At 40.2% G+C, this 16,467-nt stretch overlaps 2 protein-coding genes across 4 annotated transcripts in view; one reads left to right on the forward strand and one right to left on the reverse strand.

The window, feature by feature from the left end:
- Positions 1-3,572, forward strand: part of LOC131371202 (polymeric immunoglobulin receptor-like) — a 12,639-nt gene extending 9,067 nt beyond the window's left edge. For 2 of the 3 annotated variants that reach the window (XM_058419051.1, XM_058419052.1), the window contains one exon: positions 1-3,572. This exon is cut by the window's left edge and continues 1,217 nt beyond it. The gene's annotated coding sequence lies outside the window, so the exon portion shown is untranslated. The other variant, XR_009207511.1, reaches the window with a different exon arrangement.
- The window catches only part of lrrc24 (leucine rich repeat containing 24), a 27,762-nt gene continuing 14,855 nt past the window's right edge, over positions 3,561-16,467 (reverse strand). Inside the window, exons 2-5 of the mRNA XM_058419050.1 lie at positions 9,244-9,425; positions 7,196-7,474; positions 6,731-6,899; positions 3,561-6,192 (exon numbers count right to left, since the gene is read on the reverse strand). Of these exons, the coding sequence (XP_058275033.1) occupies positions 5,036-6,192; positions 6,731-6,899; positions 7,196-7,474; positions 9,244-9,408 (1,770 nt within the window). The 5' untranslated portion in view covers positions 9,409-9,425 and the 3' untranslated portion in view covers positions 3,561-5,035. The remainder of the gene's footprint in view (positions 6,193-6,730; positions 6,900-7,195; positions 7,475-9,243; positions 9,426-16,467) is intronic.

Here is a 16,467-nt window from a genome sequence, read left to right on the forward strand (position 1 = left end):
GTTAAATCTATAATCTTGATTAATCAGTTTGCTGTCTCAAGGAGGTAAAAATATATCAATCGATCTAGACTTGTTGCTAACATAAGACAAAACAAAAAATTACAAAAAACACATCAAATAAAATTACACCAAACACGTCTTAGCTAATTAAAAAAATATGGGATATGGAGAAAAGTGTGTATTTTTGTTTTAAGGATTATCTTCATAATTCGGCTGATTGTCATGAATCTCATATTATGATTAAATACATATAAACTGTACAGAAGTGAAATAATTTTGAGGTGAATTCAGGCAGTCTGATATATATATATATACCCGTGTTTGTTTGTTTGTCTGCTTTAATTTTGTAAGACCTTCGTATACACTGACTTCTAGTGCCACCAAGTGGTGCTGCTTCACTAAGCCCATCCTTCTCTGTTGCAGTTTTTCAGCCCATGCAAGCAGGATTCACTGCATCACAGCATCCTCACATCATCACTCAAAGTTACAGCAGTATCTCTATCTGTTACACAGGGCTGACACTGGAGACTCCTTCCAAAAAATACCAACTAAACCTCTCCGCACAGATACCCTCTCCATATCAGTGACTACAGTTTAAATTCATGTGCAGCATCCAAATCCATGCCTATTAGCTGTTGCTATAGCAACGTAATGTATTAGAAGGAGCGCAGTCATATTAACCTGGGATTTTAATTAATGTCTTGAACTGCGTACCTGGAACGGGGACAAAAAAAAAAAGGACTGGAGCATGCATACAAATAAACAGCGGAGCCTGATGAGCATTATGCATTATCGTTCTTGATTAGTGCTTTTTAAGCACCGCTGAACATTCCAGAAATGCTGCAGCACATGAGAAAGAAAAGAACAATGAATGATTTGGTTTCCAGAGCTGCTAATATGACCAAGAAAGAAATCTCTGTGTGCAGACAGGCAGAAATCCCCTAGTGTTTGTACCTTTTACTAAAAAATATATATGTATTTAAAAATAAATAAATAAATAAATAAATAAATAAATAAATAAATAAATAAATTAAAGGGGAAAAATTGGGGCAAAAAAAGGAGAGAAAAGAAAATGTGGTATTTGGTACAATTTAGCCCTTAAAATATCACTTAATTTTTCAACCTTACTTTTAATTCTTAATTCTTTATTTTTCTTTTCCTTTTTTCATATTTCTTAAATTAGTAACAGGGTTGGTTTTTAAGCATAGAATCATATGGCAATAGCAATCACATAAAACATTCCCAACTAACATCCACGCACGAGGAGGTCAAGAATTAAAAATGATTACTAAAAAATAAAATAAAAACAATACAACAATAAAAACAATAAAAACGATCATTTTGGTGACAGTGCTAGACTTTCAGAGTAACCTCATCCGTCAATATCACTGATAATATGGTTAGAAATTATTATAAAAGAAAAGACAACGTAATTCTAACACATTTTCACTTTAAGTAATAAGACGTTTTCACTTTCTTCACATGAGCTGCAGACAGTTTGCAACACTGAACGTGTGATAAATGGAATAGTGTGCAGTTTTTGTAAAGGTTAACTGCAGTTTTCAGCTGAAAAAAAAAAAAAAAAAGCAGAAGTGCAGTTTTGTTTTTCAGTATTAATGCAGTAAAATGCTATGGCGAAACTAATTACTGGCAGCCATGTTTCCTTTTCTACGTTACAACAGATTTGATTCGACTGACTTCCTTATAATATTTCTTATCAACATTCCCTGAATATATTTACCCCTGTGCTGAAAGCATCTCTAAACAGGAACATTTTGAACATTATCAACAAGGCCAAACACACTGGAAGCAAGATTATCAATGTGGATTGAGGCTCCATATCTGTGCTCACAGACTAATGCGCACTTGGCAGGGCAAAAAAAGATTTTTCACCACCCCTCCCATCCTTATTTCTCCCTCTTAATGGAAAAGAAAAATACAGAATGACACATATTGCAAACAACAATCTTTTATCTCCAACAGGATCAGAATGCTAAACAGCTAAATGCCAAGTTCTTTCAGCTTTATATGCATCAATAATATATCTTTAAGGTTTCCTCTGAATCTCCCTTGAGGCTATAAAGCTTCAGTCAATCATTTCAAATAGATTTAAAAGAATTGAGAATAAATCCAGCATCATGTAAAGAAACAGGATTATGTTTATCACTAGCCGTTTCCATCAGGTTATACAACAGTACTGCATGTACTGCCATGCCCCATGGGCCAGATACCCTGTAGAACCTGGAGTTAGCATCGTTCTGCTGTGCTGTTGAGTTTTGCACCTATTAAAAAGAGGTTGCAGCATGGCCTTAGGGAGATCCTGAGCTCCATAACACAACACGTTTCAATTCTCATTTGCTTGGAATAGTGCTGGGGATGTAACCATAACTGAACAGCCGCTGGATTTGAGTTGTTCCTGTAGTGTTCAGTATGTATAGATGTGACATCCTTTCTGATATGTATACCGATCCCTGAAAGCTTAAGTATTGCCCACTTATAAAAAGCTTAAACAAAAAATCAGTGCAAATGCAAAAGTGAACAATTTAAAATAAAAGATTTCAAACTAATCTGACCCTGGTATTGGTACATGACGAGCAATCTTCTGATATTTCAGCTCAGATTTGTTGCAGAATCAGATCTTTTGTTTCCTCCTATATCCAGAATTGTCAGTTTATATCAACCTGATATTGATAATAAATCATCCATCCATTGTCTATACCCACTTTATTCCTAATTAGGGTCACGGGGGCCTGCTGGAGCCTATCCCAGCGCACATAGGGTGAAAGGCAGGGGTACACCCTGGGCAGGTCACCAGTCCATCACAGGGCCACATATAGACAGACACACACACACTCATTCCTATGGGCAATTTAGAATTACCAATCAACCTAATGTACATGTTTTTGGACTGTGGGAGGAAACCGGAGTACCCAGAGCAAACCCACACAGGAATGGGGAGAACATGCACACTCCACACAGAAAGGCCCCTGCCTGTTCGAACCCGGAATTCGGACCCAGGACCTTCTTGCTGTGAGGCAACAGTGCTAACCACTAAGCCACCGTGCTGCCCCGATAATAAATAATAATGTCTGTAAGGACATGTTAATTCATTAAGATATTACAGAAGGAGTGTCCAGTGTCAGTGCAAAAAATATGGCACTTCACAGGTTCCCTTTCTTGTTTACAGTGTGTAGCTGCTAAAACACAACTTCCTCCATATTAAAAATGTACAATTTGTTTACACTAAAAACAATAAAAACTTCGATTTGTTGTTCTTTGATCAATAAATCGTCAGGGTGTGTTAATAAAATAGTTAACTTTGCAGGGATAGCAGTAACTCTGTTATGCATCATTACTTCATCGTTGATTATTTTCCAATAAATGCACAGCCCCCGGTACTTTATTTCTTTACATCTGCCCAGAAGATACATATTGATTAGGGTCAAATTTGACATTGGTACAAATTTTCAATTCCATCATAGCATTAATGGAAAAAAACACATATATAATGTAAGTTTAAAAGCATTTGGTTTCGTCTTGAAAGAAAGGCAGATCCAAAGTTGGACCAAAAAACAGATTTTATTTATTTAGATAAACATAACGTCACATTTATTGGACATTTGACAAACAAAAAAATACATACTGTTCCAAATTATTTTATTGAGCTTAAGTTGAACACCTTCAGATGCTGTGACCAGCTGTGATGAGTGTTTTTTTTTTTTTTACCCTGAAGTAATTACTAGGCTGTTTCTGTACAAACCTGGCAAGATTTAAGAACAAAAAAAAATACCCTACACTCCAGAGAACAATATTATAATGTCATACAAAATGCTGTCTGGAGACAAACAGAGCACAATGCAATTATAGAGATGTTGGTAATTGATCAGGAAATCTAGTGACTAGAACTTTTCTTTTCACAGTGTTATTTAAACAGAGGTCAAAAGCATGAGAGAGAGAGAGAGAGAGAGAGAGAGAGCAACCTAATTAAAGACAATAAATTTATTAGATTGTTGGCTATCACAAATACAGACATAACTTCACTCTGTCTCAGTCTAGGTGACTCACTGGTCTTCTTATGCACCACTAAATGTGCATCAAAATCATTTGTAGGTACAAATAAAAGGCTCTCAAAATATAAAGACAGTGAATAGGCAGTTAGAATAGATGATAAAACTATCCATGCTGTCTGGATGAAACAGAAGAAAAATATATAGAAAAAAATGGCTTCTTTTTTTACTCACTATGCAAAAGAAAAACAATAAAAAAAACAGATGAGTGTCTGTCAGAATATAGCAGCTTGCTCAAGCATCTTTCCTATTTTTCAACTTGGTGAAAAATAAATGAAATGTCCAATATGCTGGTTTTCTCCTCAGTAGGTTCATCTAACCATTGAAGGTATTTATGTGGCTTTTTTTTTTTTTTTTTAATTGAATCATTCATCTTTAGCAAGCGCTTTCTCCTGCTCATGACTGCAGTGGATCCGGAGACTATCCCAGAAACACTGGGTTTGAGGGAAGAATACACAACCAGTCCATCATAGAGCACCATGCCCACACACTCATTCATACCTAGGGGCAATTTAGTGCAGCCAATCCATCTAGGAGGCAGGTTGCTTTTAGGAAGGTGCTAGGAAACTGTAAAACCCAGAGGAATCCCGCATGGACAGGCGAAGGCCATGCACATTGACTCCACGCAGATAGTAACCCATGCTCAGGATTGAACCAGGGACCCTTGAGCTGGGAGGCAGCAGTACTACCATGTCTCCCTAGGCATTTGTTGGGAGTTTGAATTCTAAAGCATTATGTCAGGTGACAGAAATTTCTGTATCCTACTTGTCCTGTGCAAGGTATGCCTGGGATGTTATCCTTTTGATGCAACCTTCAGCTTCTCCCTTTCATTTAACATTAATCAAAAGATAGAATAGAAATAGGCAAACTAATCAGAGATCCCATCGGGCTGACGTCGAGCCACAAAGAGCATTTTTCTAACTGGCCTTATGGAGTGCCTTCTCTGATCGATCTGCTTTTAGTCTTCTTCAGCAGTGGATCTCATACGCAATCTGTGTGTCAAAAAGCAGACTCTGGTTTATAAATAGTCCCTCAGGGTCTGGTGGTGAACCTTCTATTCCCTCTGCTGGGGCTCTGCGTGGTCCAATGGTAGATGTCAGAGTGCTTTGGCCCTGGAGCACTTCTCTAGGCTGTAGTACCCCATGCTGGCCAGAAGTAGGTGGTGGAGGCAGCACAGGCTTGGCCCGATTTAACACATACATTTCATGGCCACGCTCATCCCGGTACTCCTCAAGCTGTGCAAATGTAGTCGGTCCGTCAGAGTAGTCGTTGACATAGAGGATGCTCTCCTCCTTGCCATAGGCACCATCCTCTTTCTGCCGTTGCCTATGGCGGCTGTAGATCATGCACAGCAATAGTAGGGCAGTCAGTGCCAGGAGTGAGATACCCACAGCAATGGCTGTTTGGGTGGCTGTGCCCAGGGCACTGAAGTCCATGCTCTCAAGCTCATACAGTGGCTCCTGGCTGACATCACCCAAGGATGGCCGGTGGTGCGAAGAGGATGAGGAGGATGACGAAGGGTGCAGACGAGGCCAGGATGAGGATAAAGATGAAGATGAAACATTGACAGCAAGGTGGAAGGTCACACGTGCCACTCCTCCAGGATTCCAGGCCTCACATTCATAGCGTCCTGCGTGTGCCACTGTAACATTACTCAGAAACAGCATACCACTGCCCATGTCTTGATCAAAGCTCTCCCTGTCCCCACCATCATCTGTTGGTCCATGGTTTCCTACATTGACTCCATTAGCCCCAGGCTTGGCTGTCACTGGCTTCCTGCTGTCCCCGTCTATCCCTTCCTCTTGCACCAGACCTCGTGGTGATAGCTGAGCCCTACCATAGGACACCTTCCTCCAGGTGACCTGAGGCTGCGGGTAACCTGAGGCCTGACAAGACACACGGATGCTCTCACCCAAACGTACACTTAGTTCCCTCGGTTCAAGTTGTACAGCAGGTGGGATGCACACCAGGCTATTAGCTGGGACCTCTACCAGGCTCAGGTGTGACAGACGTGGTGGTTCAGAGCACAGCAGCCTCCGCTCAGCTGAGCTCAGCAACCGCTGACCCTCAGTGTTTATCCAGCCGCGGAGCCAGTGAAGAGCACAATCGCAACGCCATGGATTATCTAACCAAAATATAGAGTGAATAGAGGGATGGAGAGGGAAAGAGAAAATGGTATAGTTACACAGATCAAGATTGTTTAACAGAGGAAAAATATCGCAGAAGGAGAGGAGAATTTTCAAGATTTAACTAAGATATGAAAAAGCCCTGACTTTAAAAGGTCACATGCAGAGTGATTAGGAAAGCTTCAGCAGAAGAAAAGGTGAACAAGAGGGAAAGAAAGCCTAAAAAGGATTCTTATGCCTCTAAATCCTACATAGCTTAATTTCAAACCTTGTGCGTGATTTCTGGCTTTAGATTTAGCCCTTGTTTGATACGCTGTTAATCCCTCTTTCCTTAAAATGTCCTTCTACTCCAAAATAAAGATTTCCCTCCCAACTTGATGTAGTCAATACCTCTTCTTTCTTGGTGTTGTCCCTCTTTCCTTACATTTAATATTGCTTCTGTTTGTAACCTGGATAAAACATATTTAATTCCAGTTTCATCACCTTGAATCTTTTCCTTTTTTTTGCGCAAGTCTGTGCATATGTCTGTGAAGATACCTGTGATGCGCAGCACCTGCAAGCTGATGAGAGGTCTGAGAGTGACAGCACTTAAGGTGCGCAGGTTATTCTTGCTGAGGTCCAGCAGAGCCAAAGAAGACAGGCCCATAAGAGCCTGCTCATCTAACACCTCCATCGAGTTCTCCTGCAGGTGCAGCTCTTGCAAACGCTGGGAGGGGAGAAAAGAGATCTCATTATCCTATGTATAGTTTTCAGTGTGATTATTCGTGTTACCTTAGACATCATCATGTTTATCACTGTCATCATCATAACTACCACTATCATTAAAATCTGTGGTGTTCACAGTTCCTGCTTCCATTCTTTTCCGGTTCAATTAACTGCAGTGTGAACAGCCATCTGCATATTTACACTGTCACATTTACGACACTCCAGTTGACAGGGAAATTATTTTGCACAGTCTATATAATCCAAATCTGGATGTGCAGGAATAGAAACCACACACACCTGCAGTCCACGGAAAGTGTAATCCTCCAGTCGGTTGATGTGGTTCTTTGCCAGGTAGAGGATGCGCAGGTGCTCAAGACCACGAAAGGCATCTGCAGAGATCAGATGGAGGCGGTTGCCATTGAGTGCAAGCTCTAGCAGTTGGCCCAGACTCACGAAGGCACTGGCCTCCAGAACTGAGATGCTGTTATTCTGCAAGTATAGATAGTGCAGGTGACCCAAGCCAGACAAGTCCTCTGCCCGGATCTGACCAATGGCATTATCCTGCAGGAAGATAGTCTGTAAAAGAGTTCAAAATGAAATCTTAACAACTTTTTGGTTCTATGGGATCTAAACATTGATCTCTAGAATTATCGGCACCTTTAATGAAAAATTGGAATGGTTACTGTTACCGAAGAGTTCCTGTGTTAATTGTACTCAGAATACCAGAGAAATCAAATTTTTAAAAGGTTATCTGCTTCACAACTCCGGGGTTTTAACAATACTCCCTTTGTGGTGTTTTGCCTGTTCTCCCCATGTCCGTGTAGGTACCTTGCAGGATACCTGGCTTTCTCTCACCACCTACACAGGCCAGTAGGTGAATTTGTTACTCCAATATTTCCTGAGGTGTTAATAGCTGTGTGAATGTGGGTGGTGCCATGCAATGGATTGGCCTCTTATGCAGGATGTATTCCTGCTTTGCATCCCATAGGTTTCCTGGGACAGACTCCAGACTACTGCCTTGACCCTGGCCAGGATAAAATGCTTACTGATGACTAAAGAATGAATGCATATTTTTGCCAAGGTTGCCAATAATTCTGGAGGACAATAAATCAGTGTACTCGTTAGGACAAAACTATCTGTTCACTAGTTCTTAGCAGCCACAGAAGTATAACATATAAGAACCTATAAGACATTTTTATTTTTCTCCAAGTGTTTGTTTATTGAGTGACACTTCGATATCATAATAAAAAATATTTGCTAGAAGGTAGCATGATGGTACTTCCTTTTAGCAAGAACTGGATCAATGAGAAGCTTTAGGCCCTGAATCGACTCTTCCGTAACACTCTCCCCAGAGTCTCCACAGTACCCGTATTTGCAAACAACTCAATTGGTAGAGGCAGCATTTGCATTAGAAAGTTTTTTTTTATGTAAACAGTAGTGAGCTTGTATGGGCCTTTCGTCTTGTCTTTAGTGATTTATCAACACCATATCAGTTGCATAATTCATTACTTTACTTGATTGCTCATGCCCGCGCTCTTTCTCTCTCGTATTGTTTCCGCAGAGATTAATGCAGGCGGAGCAACATCGGCTCATTTGTATGGCACAGGTTCCTCAGGTTATTTGCGTCATCTATGTGAAGAAGCTTATGAAAATGGAAAGGCTGCTGGGGTATTCTGGTTGCAGCACAGGTTAATGTACAGAGACAGGGAATCCAGGCGCTACCTTAGAGAAGGAGGACTATATCTGTGTGCTTGGGTGAAGCCTTGTACAGGACCCATGTCACGGATCAGATATTTATCTTTTATTTTATATGAAATGAGTTTGGCTGAGTAATTTAATTAGCATTTAAAACAAACATAAAACACAGAAACACAGCCTCTGAATTATAGCCTGATTACCAGATGCCACAAAATATAATTGATTAGACTGACTCATACCCAATATTTGTGCATTTCTAATTTTAATTTCAACTTGGCTCCTCTGTTCTGCCTAAAGGATGTGGAATACTCCGTTTTAATTTGGTCTTCCACCACCATCAATCCTTCTTAGTGCTTTGTGCTTTCATTTTATTTTATTTTTCTTGCATATATTGTTCTGCCTTTTATTAGATTTTTTTGCTATGCAATTTATGTGTCTGGTGTTTCATTGTATCTTGTGCTTTTGATGCATGTAATCCAGTTTACTTTTATTTGACTTTTATTGCTGCAGTTCGATCAACATCTGTTGTTTCATATATAAATTTGACTTGAAATCTAATAGTCGCTGATGGTACCTCTGAGCCTAAACAGGACATAATGGGAAATAATAGTGTTACGCAGGAAACAATGGTGTTTTCAAACACCGACCTGTGTTCCGTGAGCAATGCCTCGTGGTATCTCTTTGAGTCCAATAGATCCACACTCCACTGTCAGGCTGTAGCACCGGCAGCCAGAGGGACATCCGACACAGGGTACGGGTAATAGGACCAGAACCACCAGCAGAAGTGAGAGACAGTAGAAGAGGAAAGCCATCTCAGAACAGACAGCGCCTGGGGAAGAAAAGAAGACACAGGTGCAGAAAGAGAGGTGAATAACTTTGAGAAAAGGAAATGGATTAGAAAAAGGTGACTGATGGAATAGGAATAGAAAGAGATGGAAAGGGGAGCAGTGAAAGATGAGGATGAAGATAAGTTCTTCAGGGCATGGTGTTATTGGAAAATGATTAACAGCAGGGTGGTGTGATGCAGCCTGGTGCGAAGTTGATTATTTTCCAATATCAGCTGCTCCTGAAGTGTTTTATTCCTCATATACCTCAACAATTTGTCAACACGAAACCTTCCCGTTTTTGCTACTGTTATAGCTTCTATAAGCACCAACTTCTCTTTATTCTCTCGTTTAAAGTTAATGACACAAAAAGGAACAAAATGCAGCTCCTCTGTCCTAAAGACTATCCAGTGGTGGAAACCCAGTACAAAGTGCTGACTGGGAATGGAGAATCCTTCTTTAAATGTTAAGTAAATGCTTAATCTCCTTCGATTAAACGTCACCATTTCAAAGATTATATATTGCAATATCACCTTTTTTGTTTATTATTAGCCTTAGATAATAGTAAACATGGCATATACATAACGCCCTGTGAAATAGCTGTTACTATAGCACCAATGAAGCATCCGCACGAGCGCATTCGGATAAACGTGATTTGAATTACAGCTGGATTTGAATTAATGTCAGAGCCGCCATGAGAAAATTAATTCACAGCTTCTGGCCATTTTTTATTTTATTTTTTTTGTGCAATTCAATGGCGCTGTGAAATAAGAAAAGAATAAAGATTGTGCACGCCTTAGGAGCCTAATCAGATATCTAATGCTTGAGCAAGTGTATGTGAAAATGGAAGAGCGTGGCGGAGAAAGCGAAAAGAGGCCATGTGATATTAAGTGACAGAAAACTTCAAGCAAGACGAAGCAGTCAGAGACGGATTGAAACCGCTCTTGCTTTACAAACCGATCTTGCTATAAAACAGCCTCTGCAGAGGAACCTTTCTCAGTGTTTCTGTTTTGGGCTTCAGTTAATTAAAGATGGATGCAAAGGGGGTACACATGCAGTCTTAAGGAGCTCTCCATCTCTCTCTGTCTCTTTTACATTTTCTCAGATAAAAAAGATGAGGTGTAGTGTGTCTTGTCACGCTGCTATTCCCCGGGGATGCTTTCTCGCTGCAATCAGAATCTACTGCCTATGAGTCTTTTACGTCTCTCAGTCTTTCTTCCCTTTGATGAAGACATGTGGAAGAAACACACAGTCATAAATTACAGCCTCTGGCACTGGTTCTTCAAACAAGCATGGATGTAAATCTAAGAATACTCAGCAGAGATCAAAATTGTGTACTATGATGAGCCCAGATGGAGGACGAGCGGCACAGCATGCTGATCAGATTGTCTGAGTCAGTAACAGAATTTCAAACAGATTAGGTTGTAACATTATTAACCATCGTTTAGTCATTTATGTGTCATCGCAAAGTCGTAGCCAATACACCATGCCAAAGTGCTGCCAAGATATCCATTACCTAAGAATATTTGCGGTTGTGGAGCATGAAAAAGTTTCATCTTCAGTAAAATGGGGCTGCGTGGATCTTCATATAAACAGAGCAGTGAGCCATGAACATGGCTTTAATATTTAATGACTGAAAATATCAAGCTTTAACAGGAAACAAGTGAATAATTTTACATCATAGTCCAGGGTGTGAAACTGGTGTGAAAGTTCATTGTATCAGTAAAATGTAAATTCGATACTCAACACGTTATTAAAAAAAATAGGATCACAGAATGAACAAGACTGAAATAATAAAGAAAACACGTCTGACTAACAAACAAGAGGACTAATTGGGCTCAAAAATAAAACACCCAAAAAAAACAAAACAAACAACAACAAGAAAAACCTCCCTCACTGCCTCATTAGCAAAGCAGGAAAAAGAATTAATTCCAAGAAAATGGCACGCAGTTCTCGCTGTTGTTGGCTTTCCAGCAACAACATTTTTAATCTGTTTACAACAAAAATCCTAGAACTATATTTATAATCCTCAAATGTGGTACCTCGAGCAACAAACACAGTAACTAGCGCAACTACAAAATTCACAGGCATCTGATAGCATGGAAATAGGGAAATGCTAATCCCAAAGCTGTCTCCTCCCACGGGGCTTCATATCCTTGTCTTCAGCGTCTTTCCCACCAAATGTGACAAGTATATCATTAATGTGCACTTGGAGGCACAGCCAATGAGAAGAGATAAGAGTCTAGAAAATGTCAGGTGAGATGTGCATACCGAAAGGCATTAGGGTGTACTGTAGGAAATCCCTGCGAGAGATCTCCAACAGGTAAAGACAGAACCCCTGGAGTAGATCTAAATTTGTAACAAAGCATTGCTGTGACAGGGTCGGGCTGGAGAGCAGGTGGACAGGCCGTGTGACAGGACGGAAATTCTAGTTTTAGAATTTGCAAGTGATAATGGCACAAAAATAATCAGTGATATATCACCATCTGCCTTTCTGAGAATTTCCTCATTGAAATTCAGAAACTGCCTCGCAAGTCTGAGGTTGGAGGTTCGATTCCTGCCTCCATCTTGTATGCTGGGAGTTTGAATGTTCTCCTCGTTCTTTGTTGGCTCTGATGGATGGATGGAAGGAAGGAAGGAAGGATGGAAGGAGGGATGGATGGATGGAAGGACGGATGGATGGATATTTGCTTTCTTAAAGTAGAGAAGTCAAACAATATAATTGGCAGGTGTCTCCCACCATCAACCCCTGGGATATGTTCCAGGCTCACTGAGACCCTGTGTAAGATAAACACTAAAGAAGATGGATGGATGGATGGATGGATGGATGGATATTTTCTTTCTTAAAGTAGAGAGGTCAAACTACATAATTGGCAGGTGTCTCCCACCATCAACCCCTGGGATATGTTCCAGGCTCACTGAGACCCTGTGTAAGATAAACACTAAAGAAGATGGATGGAAGGATGGATGGATGGATGGATGGATGGATGGATGGACGGACGGACGGAAGGACGGACGGACGGACGGACGGAAGGACGGACGGACGGACGGAAGGACGGACGGACGGACGGACGGACAGATGGACGGATATTTGCTTTCTTAAAGTAGAGAATTCAAACTATATAACTGGCAGAAAAACTCGATTCCTAAGTCTCCACACATACGAGGAGATGGCAAGAGACTCCAGAATGAGTGAGAGAGTAATGCCTGTATCACACACTTTAATTCTGATTCAGGAGACAGATCCAGCGCTAGAAGCAGGTCTACAAGCACACGCCTCGATTTTGAAAGAATCAGAAAAAAATGAGGAATTTGTGTCTCTGGCAATTCACCAAGACTTCCATCCTGACAGAGTGAATCAGGGAAGACTATTTTATGTGTCACATACTCGCCAGATAATATCAGGGCTTTTTTTCCCATTTCTGGGAACTCTGTTTTCTTATAAACAACTTGCATAAAAAAGAAGGACGGCATGTTGGTGAGTTTTCCTGACACATCAGCATACCAAAAAATATTAATTTTCTTAATCTGACGTATATTCATAATTAACTACCAGCTTAAATTTTGAGAAGTTAGTCGTTGATGTGACGTAAGATTTGACAGTGTTGAAGGCCTCAGCCTGTGTAGGCACCCATACAAGAATGTCTCCATGTTAACGATATTAACCCGTCGGATAAGGGAGCGATAGAACTTGGCTACGTTGCATTCATGAGTTAAGCGTGAATCATTGGAATCCATCAAATGGATTCTATAGCGCTCTGTCTTAAAAATGAAAATGTTCTGACGTCCGTCTTCCATTGATGTAGTCTCTGTGCTCAGGAAAAAGTGGTTATTTGGTGACAGATCTTTTACATTGGATCATATATTATATGTTTGTTCATCAAGGTCAAGCCATTTCAAACTGCCTCGATCCAAAAGCCGAGAGCGCAGAGGAAAGAATAATGCCTGAAAGGTTATATGCGAATTCTGTCCAATCTAACTCTTTCTCAATCCAAATCTATCTCTCCCAGATGGACTTGCTCTGTTAAATGCCAAGCACTTGCCTCTTACATTTTTTTAACATGAATTCATAGCAAGATGGAAGTACAGATCCAGGCTTCATCCTCACTATCCTCTTCCTTTACAAGACTCATTTTGAATTAAAACATCTTACTAACAGTTCAGTTTTTTTTAGCTGAACATAAAACCAAGAGGAACACTGCAAATATATTACAATACAGCAAACTTTGGAGGTCGGTCAAATCCCTCTAACAACACAAGAATGCAACCAACTAACCAAAATAAGCCTAATAACAACCTCTAGGCTTAATGCTTGGCGCAAATCATGACAAAGAGTTTCAAGCTGAAGGTTGGATCTTCTCCACAGACGTCCATTATCTTGTCCTAGCACTTTAATTGCCAGTCATTAAAAGTCTTTAAAAGGTAACAAAAAGGAAGCAGGGATCAATCTGCAGGAATCTGATGTCAGACCAAATTCTTAACAAAAAAGCTTGAGTGCTGGGATCAGGGGTGACTAGCAGGAAGAAAGAGCTAAATAAATCCTTCAGTCTAATTAAAAAGACACCAATATCATCTTCAAAAATTTTTTTTTTTTTAACCGAAGAATAAAACACTGAATGCTATAAAGAAGCGACTCATGCGGCCAATCAGTAGCAGACTGAAACACCTCCTAGATTTAAGCCGATATTTTTCAGCCTGCTTTGCTCATTACATCCCATCAGCAGTGACTGAGAAACACCGTCATGGGTGTAATGAACATGAACACAGTGGACGAGTCATTCTTTCTTTTTTTCCTCCTCCATCAAATGCGATTTGGAGGAGAAACTAAAAGTAGAAAGACTAACAACCCAATCAAAGTACGTGATAGAATGATAAATTTAGGGTTCGTTGTTGCTTGTTTGCTATGTCTGGTTCTTTGATGGAGCAAGAAAAGAAGAAATCATAAATGCAGAGCTGTCTAGGTGTTTGAGTTTCAAATTCAGATGAAAATTTTATTTGTCACATACACACTCGTACACAGTGAAATGCTTTTTATGACTGTACTTGATATAAAAATAGAGGCAATTAACACTAAGGTAAAAAAAAGAATAAAAACAAGACAGAAATATGATACAATCGAGTGAAAATAGAACATATATGGAAAATATGGTGGATATATTGAGTAAAAATAGAAAATAAATATATAAAAAAACAGAGAAAGTAATATCTGAATACAGTGATTGGATCTGAATATGGTACAGTGATGTGTATGCATTAGAACATAGAATATATATATATATATATATTATGCCCTCAACAAGACCTTGTGATATAACACATTACTCAACACCAATGTTTTCATCGTCAAGCTATTCATAGATTCGATTTTAGCCTTCATGTCTGATTATCGAGACTGTCAGTGCCATCAGTGGGTGGGATCCAATTAACCCGAGAAACAAAAGACCAAACGAACAACAGGAAGCTTGCGTCACTTACTTTCAGACAGAACCGAAAAGAAAAGGGCAAAAAATCAACCTCTACAATTCTCTCTGGCTGCTTATAAGTAATTCTCACAGAAAATTCTGTTTACAAATACACTGGCAGCTCGGATGGCAGGACTATAGTGAGACGACTCCTAATGAAACGGGAACTAGACTGGCTACAGCGTCAATACGTGTGGAAGCAGGAGCACAATACTGTCACTTCTCTCAGGTTATTATCCTTGTCCTCGCTTTCATCCGCACCAATTTATGACAGGCATCTCGTTAGAGTAGATCAGCTGTGCAATCTGTCAGGAGAGACAGAGAGAGAGAGAGACATAGAGAAAGAGAGAGAGAGAGACAGAGAGAGAAACCTGGGAAAAAGCAAGAGAAAGAAAAGAAGCCACAAACGCACACAAGTGAGATTGAGTACAACCACAAGCAACAACAAATACATCCACTAAAGTAATATTAGAATCTATTCCTGCTCCGCTCAGCCCTATAGAACGGTCTCTGGAGAGCAACCCGTGGTTTCTTTTGAGCTTCCCTTAATGAAAGACTTGTGCAAAAAAGGCACGCCCTCCTCTCAGCTTCTCTCTTTTCATTCCCGAGGATAAACAGATGAGATGTTTTTTTTTTTTTTTTGCCTCTCACGGCCTAGCACGTATCACGCAACCCCGTGGGAGAGTTTTGTCACTGTAATCATTCGAATATCAAAATCCACTGCCTAGAAGGCTTTTCTGTCATTCCATCTCGCCCCTTTTTTATTTTGAGGCAACGAACACAACCCTCAGGCATCAGATTTAAAGCAAGACTGCATAGAAATCCAGGAATGCTCAGTAGAGATCAAAATCATGCTCCGTGATGAGCCCAGATGGTGGAGGAGAACAGCAGCATGCTGATCAGAACGCCGGCTCTGGGAAAGCATGTCAATGAAAGCTGAAGTCTGGAGGAATCGCAAACAGAGATTAACGCATAACAGTAGGACGTGATCCCTTCTTTAAAAAAAGAGGTCACGGAAAAAGTCATCCCAAAGTCTAAATGTATAACAAAGCACCTCTGATCTGATCAAAAGCGCTGTCTGAACACGTATTATCTCCGAAACGTGTGGTTCTGGAGCAAGTTCGGCCGAGTAAAACTTCACATAAACAGAGCAGTGAGGCGTGAACATGCTGTTAATATTTCATGCAGCTGCCTAATTCGGCAAGTATTTAGAGGTTCGAGATTAATGTAATGTGCCCTACATAAGCCATTTTTTCTTTTCCAAGCATGAAATTGGAAAAAAGGGGCCGATAAACATTGCCAGAGAAATGACAAGCTCTTTCCGCCAGCGCCAAACAGACATACTGTCCTTTGCTCAGACACTATTCTCTTCCTGCCAGGAAGAAATAGTGAGCAAAAAAAAAAAATAAAATAAATAAATAAAAATGCATTTTGAATGAGGTTTGCTTCCAAGGGTTTCATTTGCTACGTGAACAGCCTCCCAAACAATGGAGACGGAGCTATATATCGGGTAGGCTGGAGAATAAACTGTGATGATGATGAGGATGAGGATGAGGATGCGGATGATGATGACGTTAAAAAATCC

The sequence above is a fragment of the Hemibagrus wyckioides genome, linkage group LG20, assembly GCF_019097595.1.
Source record: "Hemibagrus wyckioides isolate EC202008001 linkage group LG20, SWU_Hwy_1.0, whole genome shotgun sequence".
NCBI classification, from domain to species: Eukaryota; Metazoa; Chordata; class Actinopteri; order Siluriformes; family Bagridae; genus Hemibagrus; species Hemibagrus wyckioides.